At 41.1% G+C, this 15,375-nt stretch overlaps 1 protein-coding gene across 2 annotated transcripts in view; it reads left to right on the top strand.

Moving 5' to 3' along the window:
• The window catches only part of LOC110518051 (caspase recruitment domain-containing protein 11), a 118,693-nt gene that overhangs the window by 14,549 nt on the left and 88,769 nt on the right, over positions 1-15,375 (top strand). For both annotated transcript variants that reach the window (XM_036972243.1, XM_036972242.1), the window contains one exon: positions 2,106-2,294. In XM_036972243.1, the coding sequence (XP_036828138.1) occupies positions 2,106-2,294 (189 nt within the window). The remainder of the gene's footprint in view (positions 1-2,105; positions 2,295-15,375) is intronic.

Here is a 15,375-nt window from a genome sequence, read left to right as displayed (position 1 = left end):
CTGTGGAGTTTTGCAGCTCCTTCAGGATTATCTTTGGTCTCTTTGGTGGCTCTCTGATTAATGCCCTCTTTGCCTGGTCCGTGAGTTTTGGTGGTTGGCCCTCAGGTTTGTGGTGGTGCCATGTTCTTTCCATTTTTTAATAATGGATTTAATGGTGCTTCGTGTAATGTTCAAAGTTTCTGATATTTTTTTATAACCCAACCCTGATCTGTACTTCTCCACAACTTTGTACCTGACCTGTTTGGAGAGCTCCTTGGTCTTCATGGTGCCCCTTGCTTAGTGATGTTGCAGACACTGGGACCTTTCAGAACAGGTGTTTATATATACTGACAGATCATGTGACACTTAGACTGACGGCACACAGGTGGACTTTATTTAACTAATTATGTGACTTCTGACGGTAATTGGTTGCACCAGATCTTATTTAGAGGGTTCATAGCAAAGGGGGTGAATACATATGCACACACCACTTTTCAGTTTTTTGTTTTTGTGAATTTTTTTAAACAAGTTATTTTTTTAATTTCACATCACCAATTTGGACTATTTTGTGTATGTCCGGTACATGAAATCCTAATAAAAATCAACTTAAATGTCAGGGTTAGAGGTCAGGTTGTAAGGGTTAGGGTTAGGGTTAGGGTTAGAGGTCAGGTTGTAAGGGTTAGGGTTAGGGTTAGGGGTCAGGTTGTAAGGGTTAGGGTTAGAGGTCAGGTTGTAAGGGTTAGGGTTAGAGGTCAGGTTGTAAGGGTTAGGGTTAGAGGTCAGGTTGTAAGGGTTAGGGTTAGGGTTAGAGGTCAGGTTGTAAGGGTTCGGGTTAGGGTTAGAGGTCAGGTTGTAAGGGTTAGGGTTAGGGTTAGAGGTCAGGTTGTAAGGGTTAGGGTTAGGGTTAGAGGTCAGGTTGTAATGCAACTAAATAGAAAAAACACCAAGGGTTGTGAATACTTTTACAAGGCTCTATATATAGAGAGAGATGGATATAGTAAACATCATTCACTGTGTGTGTGTAGAGATGGATATAGTAAACATCATTCACTGTGTGTGTGTGTGTGTGTGTGTGTGTGTGTGTGTGTGTGTGTGTGTGTGTGTGTGTGTGTGTGTGTGTGTGTGTGTGTGTGTGTGTAGAGACGGATATAGTAAACCTACATCTTTCACTGTGTGTGTGTAGAGGTGGGTATAGTAAACCTACATCTTTCACTGTGTGTGTGTAGAGATGGGTATAGTAAACCTACATCTTTCACTGTGTGTAGAGATGGGTATAGTAAACCTACATCTTTCACGGTGTGTGTGTAGAGGTGGGTATAGTAAACCTACATCTTTCACTGTGTGTGTGTGTGTGTAGAGATGGATATAGTAAACCTACATTTTTTACTGTGTGTGTGTAGAGATGGGTATAGTAAACCTACATCTTTCACGGTGTGTGTGTAGAGATGGGTATAGTAAACCTACATCTTTCACTGTGTGTGTGTGTGTGTAGAGATGGATATAGTAAACCTACATTTTTTACTGTGTGTGTGTAGAGATGGGTATAGTAAACCTACATCTTTCACGGTGTGTGTGTAGAGATGGGTATAGTAAACCTACATCTTTCACTGTGTGTAGAGATGGGTATAGTAAACATCTGTCACTGTGTGTAGAGATGGATATAGTAAACCTACATCTTTCACTGTGTGTGTGTAGAGATGGGTATAGTAAACCTACATCTTTCACTGTGTGTAGAGATGGGTATAGTAAACCTACATATTTCACTGTGTGTGTGTATAGATGGGTATAGTAAACATCTGTCACTGTGTGTAGAGATGGATATAGTAAACCTACATCTTTCACTGTGTGTGTGTAGAGATGGGTATAGTAAACCTACATCTTTCACTGTGTGTAGAGATGGGTATAGTAAACCTACATCTTTCACTGTGTGTAGAGATGGGTATAGTAAACATCTGTCACTGTGTGTGTGTAGAGATGGGTATAGTAAACATCTTTCACTGTGTGTAGAGATGGGTATAGTAAGCATCTTTCACTGTACGTGTGTGTGTAGAGATGGGTATAGTAAACATCTTTCACTGTGTGTAGAGATGGGTATAGTAAACATCTTTCACTGTATGTGTGTGTAGAGATGGAGAATGGAGGTGAGGACACGGAGTCTCTGTGGGAGTCAGTGGAGAGTAACCGCTACATCTTAAGTCGCTACATCTCGCCTGGTAAACTGACTCCCTACCTGCGCCAATGTAAGGTTCTAGACGAACAGGACGAAGATGAGGTCTTAAACTCACTACTACTGGTCTCTAAGGTCAACCGCACAGGTAGGTTATCTCTCTACTACTGGTCTCTAAGGTCAACTGGACAGCTAGGTTATCTCTCTACTGCTGGTCTCTAAGGTCAACTGCACAGCTAGGTTAACTCTCTACTGCTGGTCTCTAAGGTCAACTGCACAGCTAGGTTAACTCTCTACTGCTGGTCTCTAAGGTCAACTGCACAGCTAGGTTAACTCTCAACTGCTGGTCTCTAAGGTCAACTGCACAGCTAGGTTATCTCTCTACTGCTGGTCTCTAAGGTCAACTGCACAGGTAGGTTATCTCTCTACTGCTGGTCTCTAAGGTCAACTGCACAGCTAGGTTAACTCTCTACTACTGGTCTCTACAGTTGTGGACAAAAGTTTTGAGAAAGACACAAATATTATTTTTCACAAAGTCTGCTGCCTCAGTTTGTATGGTGGCAATTTGCATAGACTCCAGAATGTTATGAAGACTGATCAGATGAATTGCAATTAATTGCAAAGTCCCTATTTGCCATGCAAATGAATTGAATCCCCAAAAAACATTTCCACTGCATTTCAGCCCTGCCACAAAAGGACCAGCAAACATCATGTCAGTGATTCTCTCGTTAACACAGGTGTACGTGTTGACGAAGACAAGGCTGGAGATCACTCTGTCATGCCGATTGAGTTCGAATAACAGACTGGAAGCTTTAAAAGAATGGTGGTGCTTGGAATCATTGTTCTTCCTCTGTCATCCATGGTTACCTGCAAGGAAACGCGTGCCGTCATCATTGCTTTGCACAAAAAGGGCTTCACAGGCAAGGATATTGCTGCCAGTAAGATTGCACCTAAATCAACCATTTATCGGATCATCAAGAACTTCAAGGAGAGCGGTTCAATTGTTGTGAAGAAGGTTTCAGGGTGCCCAAGAAAGTCCAGCAAGCGCCAGGACCGTCTCCTAAAGATGATTCAGCTGCGGGATCGGGGCACCACCAGAACAGAGCCTGCTCAGGAATGGCAGCAGGCAGGTGTGAGTGCATCTGCACGCACAGTGAGGCGAAGACTCTTGGAGGATGGCATGGTGTCAAGAAGGGCAGCAAAGAAGCCACTTCTCTCCAGGAAAAACATCAAGGACAGACTGATATTCTGCAAAAGTTACAGGGATTGGACTGCTGAGGACTGGGGTAAAGTCATTTTCTCTAATGAATTCCCTTTCCGATTGTTTGGAGCATCCGGAAAAAAGCTTGCCTGGAGAAGACAAGGTGAGAGCTACCATCAGTCCTGTGTCATGCCAACAGTAATGGGTGGGGTTGCTTCTCAGCCAAGGAAGTGGGCTCACTCACAATTTTGCCTACGAACACAGCCATGAATAAAGAATGGTACCAACACATCCTCCGAGAGCAACTTCTCCCAACCATCCAGGAACAGTTTGGTGACGAACAATGCCTTTTCCGGCATGATGGAGCACCTTGCCATAAGGCAAAAGTGATAACTAAGTGGCTCGGGGTACAAAACATCGATATGTTGGGTCCATGGCCAGGAAACTCCCCAGACCTTAATCCCATTGAGAACTTGTGGTCAATCCTCAAGAGGCGGGTGGACAAACAAAACCCCACAAATTCTGACAAACTCCAAGCATTGATTATGCAAGAATGGGCTGCCATCAGTCAGGATGTGGCCCAGAAGTTAATTGACAACGTGCCAGGGCGGATTGCAGAGGTCTTGAAAAAAAAGGGTCAACACTGCAAATATTGACTCTTTGCATCAACTTCATGTAATTGTCAATAAAAGCCTTTGACACTTGAGAAATGCTTGTAATTATACTTCAACAAGCATTTCAACAAGCATTTCTCAACGGCTGGCCATGCCTTCCGCCTGGCTACTCCAACCTCGGCCAACAGCTCCGGCCCCCCCGCAGCTACTCGCCCAAGCCTCTCCAGGTTCTCCTTTACCCAAATCCAGATAGCAGATGTTCGGGAGCTGCAAAACCTGGACAAAACCTGGACCCGTACAAATCAGCTGGGCTTGACAATCTGGACCCTCTATTTCTGAAACTATCCGCCGCCATTGTCGCAACCCCTATTACCAGCCTGTTCAACCTCTCTTTCATATCGTCTGAGATCCCCAAGGATTGGAAAGCTGCCGCAGTCATCCCCCTCTTCAAAGGGGGAGACACCCTGGACCCAAACTGTTACAGACCTATATCCATTATGCCCTGCCTATCTAAGGTCTTCGAAAGCCAAGTCAACAAACAGGTCACTGACCATCTCGAATCCCACCGTACCTTCTCCGCTGTGCAATCTGGTTTCCGAGCCGGTCACGGGTGCACCTCAGCCACGCTCAAGGTACTGAACGATATCATAACCGCCATCGATAAAAGACAGTACTGTGCAGCCATCTTCATCGACCTTGCCAAGGCTTTCAACCCTGTCAATCACCATATTCTTATCGGCAGACTCAGTAGCCTCGGTTTTTCTGATGACTGCCGTAACTGGTTCACCAACTACTTTGCAGACAGAGTTCAGTGTGTCAAATCGGAGGGCATGCTGTCCGGTCCTCTGGCAGTCTCTATGGGGGTGCCACAGGGTTCAATTCTCGGGCCGACTCTTTTCTCTGTATATATCAAGGATGTTGCTCTTGCTGCGGGCGATTCCCTGATCCACCTCTACGCAGACGACACCATTCTATATACTTCTGGCCCGTCCTTGAACACTGTGCTATCTAACCTCCAAACGAGCTTCAATGCCATACAACACTCCTTCCGTGGCCTCCAACTGCTCTTAAACGCTAGTAAAAACAAATGCATACTTTTCAACCGTTCGCTGCCTGCACCCGCACGCCTGACTAGCATCACCACCCTGGATGGTTCCGACCTTGAATATGTGGACATCTATAAGTACCTAGGTGTCTGGCTAGACTGTAAACCCTCCTTCCAGACTCATATCAAACATCTCCAATCGAAAATCAAATCTAGAGTCGGCTTTCCATTCCGCAACAAAGCCTCCTTCACTCACGCCGCCAAACTTACCCTAGTAAAACTGACTATCCTACCGATCTTCGACTTCGGCGATGTCATCTACAAAATAGCTTCCAACACTCTACTCAGCAAACTGGATGCAGTTTATCACAGTCACTAAAGCACCTTATACCACCCACCACTGCGACCTGTATGCTCTAGTCGGCTGGCCCTCGCTACATATTCGTCGCCAGACCCACTGGCTCCAGGTCATCTACAAGTCCATGCTAGGTAAAGCTCCGCCTTATCTCAGTTCACTGGTCACGATGGCAACACCCACCCGTAGCACGCGCTCCAGCAGGTGTATCTCACTGATCATCCCTAAAGCCAACACCTCATTTGGCCGCCTTTCGTTACAGTACTCTACTGCCTGTGACTGGAACGAATTGCAAAAATCGCTGAAGTTGGAGACTTTTATCTCCCTCACCAACTTCAAACATCTGCTATCTGAGCAGCTAACCGATCGCTGCAGCTGTACATAGTCTATCGGTAAATAGCCCACCCATTTTTACCTACCTCATCCCCATGCTGTTTTTATTTATTTACTTTTCTGCTCTTTTGCACACCAATATCTCTACCTGTACATGACCATCTGATCATTTATCACTCCAGTGTTAATCTGCAAAATTGTAATTATTCGCCTACCTCCTCATGCCTTTTGCACACAATGTATATAGACTCTCTTTTTTTTCTACTGTGTTATTGACTTGTTAATTGTTTACTCCATGTGTAACTCTGTGTTGTCTGTTCACACTGCTAAGCTTTATCTTGGCCAGGTCGCAGTTGCAAATGAGAACTTGTTCTCAACTAGCCTACCTGGTTAAATAAAGGTGTTCTCAACTAGCCTACCTGGTTAAATAAAGGTGTTCTCAACTAGCCTACCTGGTTAAATAAAGGTGTTCTCAACTGGCCTACCTGGTTAAATAAAGGTGTTCTCAACTAGCCTACCTGGTTAAATAAAGGTGTTCTCAACTAGCCTACCTGGTTAAATAAAGGTGTTCTCAACTAGCCTACCTGGTTAAATAAAGGTGTTCTCAACTAGCCTACCTGGTTAAATAAAGGTGTTCTCAACTAGCCTACCTGGTTAAATAAAGGTGTTCTCAACTAGCCTACCTGGTTAAATAAAGGTGTTCTCAACTAGCCTACCTGGTTAAATAAAGGTGTTCTCTACTAGCCTACCTGGTTAAATAAAGGTGTTCTCTACTAGCCTACCTGGTTAAATAAAGGTGTTCTCAACTAGCCTACCTGGTTAAATAAAGGTGTTCTCAACTAGCCTACCTGGTTAAATAAAGGTGTTCTCAACTAGCCTACCTGGTTAAATAAAGGTGTTCTCAACTAGCCTACCTGGTTAAATAAAGGTGTTCTCAACTAGCCTACCTGGTTAAATAAAGGTGTTCTCAACTAGCCTACCTGGTTAAATAAAGGTGTTCTCAACTAGCCTACCTGGTTAAATAAAGGTGTTCTCTACTAGCCTACCTGGTTAAATAAAGGTGTTCTCAACTAGCCTACCTGGTTAAATAAAGGTGTTCTCAACTAGCCTACCTGGTTAAATAAAGGTGTTCTCTACTAGCCTACCTGGTTAAATAAAGGTGTTCTCTACTAGCCTACCTGGTTAAATAAAGGTGTTCTCTACTAGCCTACCTGGTTAAATAAAGGTGTTCTCAACTAGCCTACCTGGTTAAATAAAGGTGTTCTCAACTAGCCTACCTGGTTAAATAAAGGTGTTCTCAACTAGCCTACCTGGTTAAATAAAGGTGTTCTCAACTAGCCTACCTGGTTAAATAAAGGTGTTCTCAACTAGCCTACCTGGTTAAATAAAGGTGTTCTCAACTAGCCTACCTGGTTAAATAAAGGTGTTCTCAACTAGCCTACCTGGTTAAATAAAGGTGTTCTCAACTAGCCTACCTGGTTAAATAAAGGTGTTCTCAACTAGCCTACCTGGTTAAATAAAGGTGTTCTCAACTAGCCTACCTGGTTAAATAAAGGTGTTCTCAACTAGCCTACCTGGTTAAATAAAGGTGTTCTCAACTAGCCTACCTGGTTAAATAAAGGTGTTCTCAACTAGCCTACCTGGTTAAATAAAGGTGTTCTCAACTAGCCTACCTGGTTAAATAAAGGTGTTCTCTACTAGCCTACCTGGTTAAATAAAGGTGTTCTCTACTAGCCTACCTGGTTAAATAAAGGTGTTCTCTACTAGCCTACCTGGTTAAATAAAGGTGTTCTCAACTAGCCTACCTGGTTAAATAAAGGTGTTCTCAACTAGCCTACCTGGTTAAATAAAGGTGTTCTCAACTAGCCTACCTGGTTAAATAAAGGTGTTCTCAACTAGCCTACCTGGTTAAATAAAGGTGTTCTCAACTAGCCTACCTGGTTAAATAAAGGTGTTCTCAACTAGCCTACCTGGTTAAATAAAGGTGTTCTCAACTAGCCTACCTGGTTAAATAAAGGTGTTCTCAACTAGCCTACCTGGTTAAATAAAGGTGTTCTCAACTAGCCTACCTGGTTAAATAAAGGTGTTCTCAACTAGCCTACCTGGTTAAATAAAGGTGTTCTCAACTAGCCTACCTGGTTAAATAAAGGTGTTCTCAACTAGCCTACCTGGTTAAATAAAGGTGTTCTCAACTAGCCTACCTGGTTAAATAAAGGTGTTCTCTACTAGCCTACCTGGTTAAATAAAGGTGTTCTCTACTAGCCTACCTGGTTAAATAAAGGTGTTCTCTACTAGCCTACCTGGTTAAATAAAGGTGTTCTCAACTAGCCTACCTGGTTAAATAAAGGTGTTCTCAACTAGCCTACCTGGTTAAATAAAGGTGTTCTCAACTAGCCTACCTGGTTAAATAAAGGTGTTCTCAACTAGCCTACCTGGTTAAATAAAGGTGTTCTCAACTAGCCTACCTGGTTAAATAAAGGTGTTCTCAACTAGCCTACCTGGTTAAATAAAGGTGTTCTCAACTAGCCTACCTGGTTAAATAAAGGTGTTCTCAACTAGCCTACCTGGTTAAATAAAGGTGTTCTCAACTAGCCTACCTGGTTAAATAAAGGTGTTCTCAACTAGCCTACCTGGTTAAATAAAGGTGTTCTCAACTAGCCTACCTGGTTAAATAAAGGTGTTCTCAACTAGCCTACCTGGTTAAATAAAGGTGTTCTCAACTAGCCTACCTGGTTAAATAAAGGTGTTCTCAACTAGCCTACCTGGTTAAATAAAGGTGTTCTCTACTAGCCTACCTGGTTAAATAAAGGTGTTCTCAACTAGCCTACCTGGTTAAATAAAGGTGTTCTCAACTAGCCTACCTGGTTAAATAAAGGTGTTCTCAACTAGCCTACCTGGTTAAATAAAGGTGAAATAAAAAAATTAAAAGTATAAAAAAAAAACAATTAAAAGATACAAAAGTATCTAAAGACTCTGAGGCAGCAGACTGTGGAAATCAAATTGTATTTGTCACTTCGTAAACAACAGGTGTAGACTAACAGTGACATGCTTACTTATGGGTACTTTTCCAACAGTACTGAGTCAATGTGCAGCGATAACAGGCAATAACATGGCATATAACATAACATATACAGGAAGTACCAGGTAATAACATGGCTATATACAGGAAGTACCAGGTAATAACATGGCTATATACAGGAAGTACTGTCGTAGATAATTGTTTCAGAAATATAATACTCTCAGAAGAACTTTGTGAATTCAATGTAGACTTTAATACAAGTTATTAAGAGCCGTGCTGGTCCGCGGAACAGCCGCCGCTTCTTAGCACTGGCTCTGCTTTTATACATACATAATATTTGTGTACATCACATATGTAAATAAAGTTACTCCCCCTTAGTATCTGCTTTTGGTTACAACGATGGCAGAGCTCTTTCCATGTTCTAAAAATAATGTATGTACTGCATGCTTATGTTTTACGTGTTAGTCATCAGTTATCTTGCCTATATCTTTCTTCCTGTACCCTGCTGACCACAGCACGTTCAGCTGTCATGAATGCACGTATGGTCTTGGTTAATGTATATCTACAAAAATAGAGTATGGTCTGGGTGTCATATGGCCTGGATATCATCTTTTCTTAATGTGCATGTCCTTGCTACTTCAGCCTAGCAGCCAAACCTATCTACATGCAATGCTGAGCTTTCCTCAATGGTTTGCTCCAACATAATTCCCCCTCTGAGACTGAACAGTCTCACATAAAAACACTTTAAAGAACACCAAGAAGGATGAAGGCAAAATTAACATCAACTATATACATACAAATAGAAGATGAAATGAATATGAATATGTCACACAACCCAACTGGACCAAGCATCTCCAATCAATAACACAAATAGGAGTAAAAGATACAGTTGGAAACAAAAATTAAACACCTTCAATAAATGAATATACTGTGAAAAAGCAATGAGCATGTAGTACATTAAATTGCAGTGTTATTGGGAATAAAGGTGCAACATTCATCCCCAAACATGACACAAACACCTCCTTTTTCTGCTAAGAGCCAATTGAGAGCTTGTCTATTCTGCCATGTCATTCTACTGGTTGCCTCTACCTGTTCTCCCAAAGCTGTCAATGCAGAGTCAGTATAATCAATGAATCTTTGTTGGTTATAGTAAATATAATTAATCCACTCTAAGTTCTTATTAGGTGTTATCCACAGGAATATTGATTCAAATCCTGACTTAATCTCATCTCTTGCTTTGTACTTGTTAGGAACTCCTCTAGGTTGTCCTATTGCATCTAAATAGACCTTGGGGTCAGATTTATATTCCCTCCTTACTCTATTTTTTGTATTTTGCTTAGACTCACCAGGATCCCATTCAGTGACACTTATCTGTTGAATCAACCTAACTCTTGCACAAAGGCCTGTCCATCCATTTGGTAATGTTGCCCTTAACCTTTGCCTTCCACATACCCAGAAGAAATCTGCCACTACCATAGTCTGTTCTTCATACGGTGCAATTAATGGTAGCGCTAGAGTTTGATTTTGACAATCGTCATGAACAAATACTTTTCCCTCCCAACTACCAGCCGCTTGATAAATAGCCCTTTCTGGAGTGTCTGCATTCCAATTGGTGTCCTTAGTTAAGTGCCATGTGATCCCACATTTACCTTTAAACTTTCCCATCTCATTCTGTCCTTTCGTGCTGTTAAAACATTCATACGGTTGTTGATAATCTATTTGATATTTATATGGGGCCTCTTACTTTTGTGGTTCCACCCATATATCCAATTCTTGACACCATTTTCCCCAGCCAGCTTGGTTGTAATATCTTTGATAGGATGGATTTCCCAAATATGACAAACATTCAGCTGGACCATAAGGCCTTTCTGATCTACTCAAATGACAAAAGTTCTTATTAAAGTCAGCACAGTCCCTATAATCCTAAGGATTAGGTACCACCACTAATTCTGTCAGCGGAGAGGGTGCACATAATAAGCAATTTGTCAGTTTTCATTTTAAGGCTGTATATTGAGCCCATTTATACCATTCATTTTTTACTAATATCTTCAATGATTTGTCCTTGTACAGTTCTAGGGTTAAGGTATCAGTTGGAGTTACAGTTTCAGTTGGAATCGCAATGTCCTTTTCTCGAGGTAGATTGTTAGAGTTTGCTAGAAAGTTCCAAATGTCAGTAAAAAACCCTCCTGACCCTGATGCTTCAGGTTTCTTTGTGTGTACAGTGGAATGCTTGATAAGAGCAGTAGACATTAGCCTAGTGGTGACCACCGTAGTCTTTGTAACAGCTGCCACTGTTGTTGTCGTTGTTCTGGTTGTCACAGGCTCCTCCTGTTCAGGTATTGGCATAGGACCAATTCTAATAACAGTTACACTAGTTCCTTCAGTTAACCTTGTTCTTGCTATTTCAACTATAAATTCTTCACCTTTAGCATGTTCGATCTTATTCAAGGTAAGCAACCACTTATCTTCTTTTTTGGTTACCGTCAGGTCACATCCTTTCGGGTCCCAGATGACTTCTCCCTTTGTCTGATGATGTGTCCATCCACAGAATGCAGTCTCAGGCAGAGGTTTGATCCTCTTGATTGAGATTGACTTCTGTTCTCCTGTTTCTGTTATGATTTGAGGTGGAACAGAAATGCTAACCTTGTCAGTCTTCTTAGATTGTTCAGCGGGTTCCTCTCTTCTCTTCCTGTTTTCACCATACTGCTTGATTATGTGTGAGTCTGTTGTTCCTGTACCAGTGTTTACTGTTGCTCTTGTCATGGCAATGTCATTATTATTTTGTTGTTCTAACTTCAATTGTCTGTTACGGGGACCATTCAAGAGCTGAAAAGTAATTTGTGGGGAAATCCTCCTCTTCTTCAGCCTGCGAGACTCTTCCTTCTCCTCCTTCTTGTGGGGTCTCCCTTTGTCTTCCTTCCCCTGGAGCTCCCTCCTCTGACTGGACTGGGCTTCCATCTGGAAAGGCATCGATTTCAGGGAAGAGTTGTTCCCATTCTGTAGGTGGTATTTTGGGGTCCCACTGTGGAGGGCTTCTGTCAGGGAGGTCTGCCTCAACAGGTACTCACTAGGATTGGCAGGCATGTTATTGTCCCCCAACCCTGGACTCTCTGGCCCCACAGGAGAGAATATCGATTGTTTGCAGTCTTTTTCTCCAGTGTTGTCTATCCTGGCTTCCACTTGGTCTGCTGGTTTCTTGGCTCCTCCCCGGCGTCTCAATCTCCTCTGCCGCTCCTGCTCCTTCCGGGCTCCCGCCTGGACAGCAGTTAACGTTGTTCTGGCCACCTCGTAGGGTCCTTCTCTCCTCGGTTGATCCCACTCGAACGTAGACTAGATCTCCTGGTATCGCTGGGAGAGGTCCTTCTGGTCCCCTTGGATCATCAGATGTGGAACCTCTCGTCCTGGTTCAGGTTCCTAAGCATAAGACTTGGAAAGCAAAGGACAAAACATAACAGTATTGACAATGTTATGTGTTATGCATAAATATATTCACGAATACCGAAATCTGAGACCATGACAATTCCCACTCTCTCTTCACCTGACTCTATGCCTCCAGGATACTTTTCTGCTGGACTCCACAAAAATAAAAGCTCTAATAAGCTTCCTCTTGCTTTTACCCAGTCTTCCTCTTTCGGCCCCAGGTTCTGAGAGGTGTTCCCAAATCATGTCATTTTTTATTTTGTTTCCATCTGCTCCATTTCAACTGATAAGCATATGCATATTCTTAATCAACAATTTCTCTTTTTGAAGTAATTTAACACTGCATATGCTTTCACATCAATGCCTTCAACATGTTGTCTAGAGTACAACTACCCTAACATCTATCCTTTTTCACATCATGATGCATTAACAAATAAAACACGTAGCTCCCAAACCAAACCCAGTATGTCTACAGTGGAATCTAGTCTTTCTCTCTAACTTGGTTCCTCTGTCATGGTGTTTTCAAGCTCACCCATTATTCAGCTGGACCTTACTTTTTGTGAGAATTATTCACCCACCGAAGAGAGCCATAGCGATCTTTACCACTGCAGGTGCTGTATGGTATACCTCCAGCCTGGTGTATCTTGATGTACACTCAGTCTCCAGAATTCAGCCCATGCCCTTCCATCTAGCCTCTTATGTGCTGTTTTTTCCTGGGGACATACACACTAACACATGGGTTATTTCCTGACAACAGACTTTCTTCTTATAGCAAGATCACGGATTTGTAATATTTAAATAACAGCCCTATGTAAACATTCTGTCTCAAATACCTTGCCTCCTGCCATTGATATAGTTATACATAATGATAGCCAAATTATGGTCCCTACAGCAACTGCTGTAGGAATAATATGTAATCAGTCAAGTGTCTTCCAGTTGGAAGAATATCCAATCCTAACAAAACTCAGTCATAAGTTTCTTAAACTTTTGCTATAGTGTTCAGAATTCCACCACTTATCACTTTTACCATAATCTGTATAATGTTCAATTGTATTTTTAGAATTGTCTCTATATTTTATATTTCTACATTTTTCACAGCCAGCTGTCCTTCCTTTTCTGTGAGGTCTCTTCTCTAATAATATACATAGTTTCTAGAAATAACACCCCTCCACTATTATAATCTTCATTTATGATCCCCCTCAGATCTCCAATGCAGTTCCTATATCATATAAGTCACTACTCCTAATTTCCTAAAACATTCTCAAATCAATTTTAGTCAATTTATATCTATCCCTCATCAGGAACAATATACACTTATGTTCCTCAAAACAAAAATAAATTGACCATCCAAGAAAAAATAGAAAAATAAATGATAACTGCATATTTGCAAAAAATTACCACTACTCGTAATGTAAGTAAACTTGGTCTCTTCTCCATCCTTGGGTGTTATCGCAAAACAGACTATAAACCTTTTATTCAATTAATAATATCAATACAATTTAACATTAAAATTCTAATGACATAATAAACAAAATAAACAAAACCCTTAATCTAATATTCTGTAAATTCTGTCAACCTCCCTGTCTCAGGATTAGTTTCCAGAGCTTCCCTAGGCCTAGTAAATTTAAACAGTTCTATATCCAAATCACAACTAAAAAGTTGTATAAATTGTCCAACCCAAATTAGGAATAACAGTCCTTAGTGCTTACTTTAACTCAAATTCAACCTTCTTAATTCAACACACATCATTCCAGCATGTCTATTTCAGATATAGTTCACAGGCCATCAGACACAGTTATCCCTCACTCTTCAGCCAGTAGGGTGCATTTGAGCTTCTCACACACTTGTTGTGACAAAAATATCTCCCCCATGCATTAAAGCATTCTGACGTCACCTTCCATGACAACTCCCTTATTCTACTGGCAATCTCTCAGACGAGTTTCAGATTATGTAATTATCAACATAACCCTCGCAGACACCCACACTCCAATATTCCAATGTTGCAAATTTTTTGTTGAAACCCAAAATGAAATTATCCCAGTACTTATATCATAAACCATTTGGAGTAACTGTCATCCCCTGTTAACATATACTTCCCTTCTATATGCAGAATGAACAAAGCACATGTGTGTATTTACCCAAAGACCATGACCCCAGGGAACTGATCATTTTTCCTATGAACACATGTTAAATAAAAATAAACCTATTTGAGTAACTAGTCAATTTAAGATTACATCCCTTCATAATTTTCCTAAGGAAATAATAGAATTTCAAAGTAATTGTACACTTTGAGTAGAGACTGGTGTTTCTTAGTCGTTTTATAATGACATCCCACCTGTTCCAACAATTTCCAGTGAAGTTGATCAGTCTTTACGGGAAATTCTTAGGGTTCAGGGCATTTGACACCATTCAAATGTTTCCACTCCCTTTTTCTTAAGAAACGTTTTAAAACATTTTCAAAAACATTTCAATCCTTCTGCTTACCCAATTTGAAACGGAATTGAAAATGACCCCTTTCAAATTAAATCCACTAACACATATTCTTCGCGGTATAAGGTGTGCACCTACTAGAGTGAACCATAGGTTAAGAACACACAGGAACTAGCCTCACTTATCCGGAACTCCATTTATAGCCGTATCCAGATACGTTTACTTTTACTAACTATTACTAACTGCTTTCCTCAGTATCGCAGTCTCCAAGGACATTTTGACCAGAGAAAATGAAACCCCTTTTTCTGGAAAAGAAAGTGTACATTTCGTTAGCATTCAAAATGTTACCTTTTAATCAGCAAGCCAACAGTGTTACTTATACATTGATTTAATTCTATAAGCGTATTAGCAGTTTCAGAGAATGACGGTATAGAATGTCTATCAAAACTGAAAACCCCTTACATTTTTTCTGAACATGCGAGATTAGTTTAGCCATGCACAGAACGCATAGTTTCTTCCTGATCCCAGGTTTTTTCCCTTAGAAATTGAAAAACACCAAATATGTTACATTTTTCTTTTCCTCCAACTAATTTTACCAAGGTGGTGATTTTTCATATACGTTTATTTTCCCGTCTTTTGACGCTAATAACAAATCCACCACGTATTTTATCACCACTGAAACTATTGTTTTAATGCAAAATTATTCCAAGTGAGACCATTAGTAAATCCCATCTGTATATTACTTAAAGTTAGGTAAAACGTGATCTAGTACGTATTTCATCACATATAAACTGTAATTTCCATGAACCACT

The sequence above is a fragment of the Oncorhynchus mykiss genome, unplaced genomic scaffold (assembly GCF_013265735.2).
Source record: "Oncorhynchus mykiss isolate Arlee unplaced genomic scaffold, USDA_OmykA_1.1 un_scaffold_130, whole genome shotgun sequence".
Taxonomy (NCBI): domain Eukaryota; kingdom Metazoa; phylum Chordata; class Actinopteri; order Salmoniformes; family Salmonidae; genus Oncorhynchus; species Oncorhynchus mykiss.
This window is presented reverse-complemented; position numbering and strand designations above follow the sequence as displayed.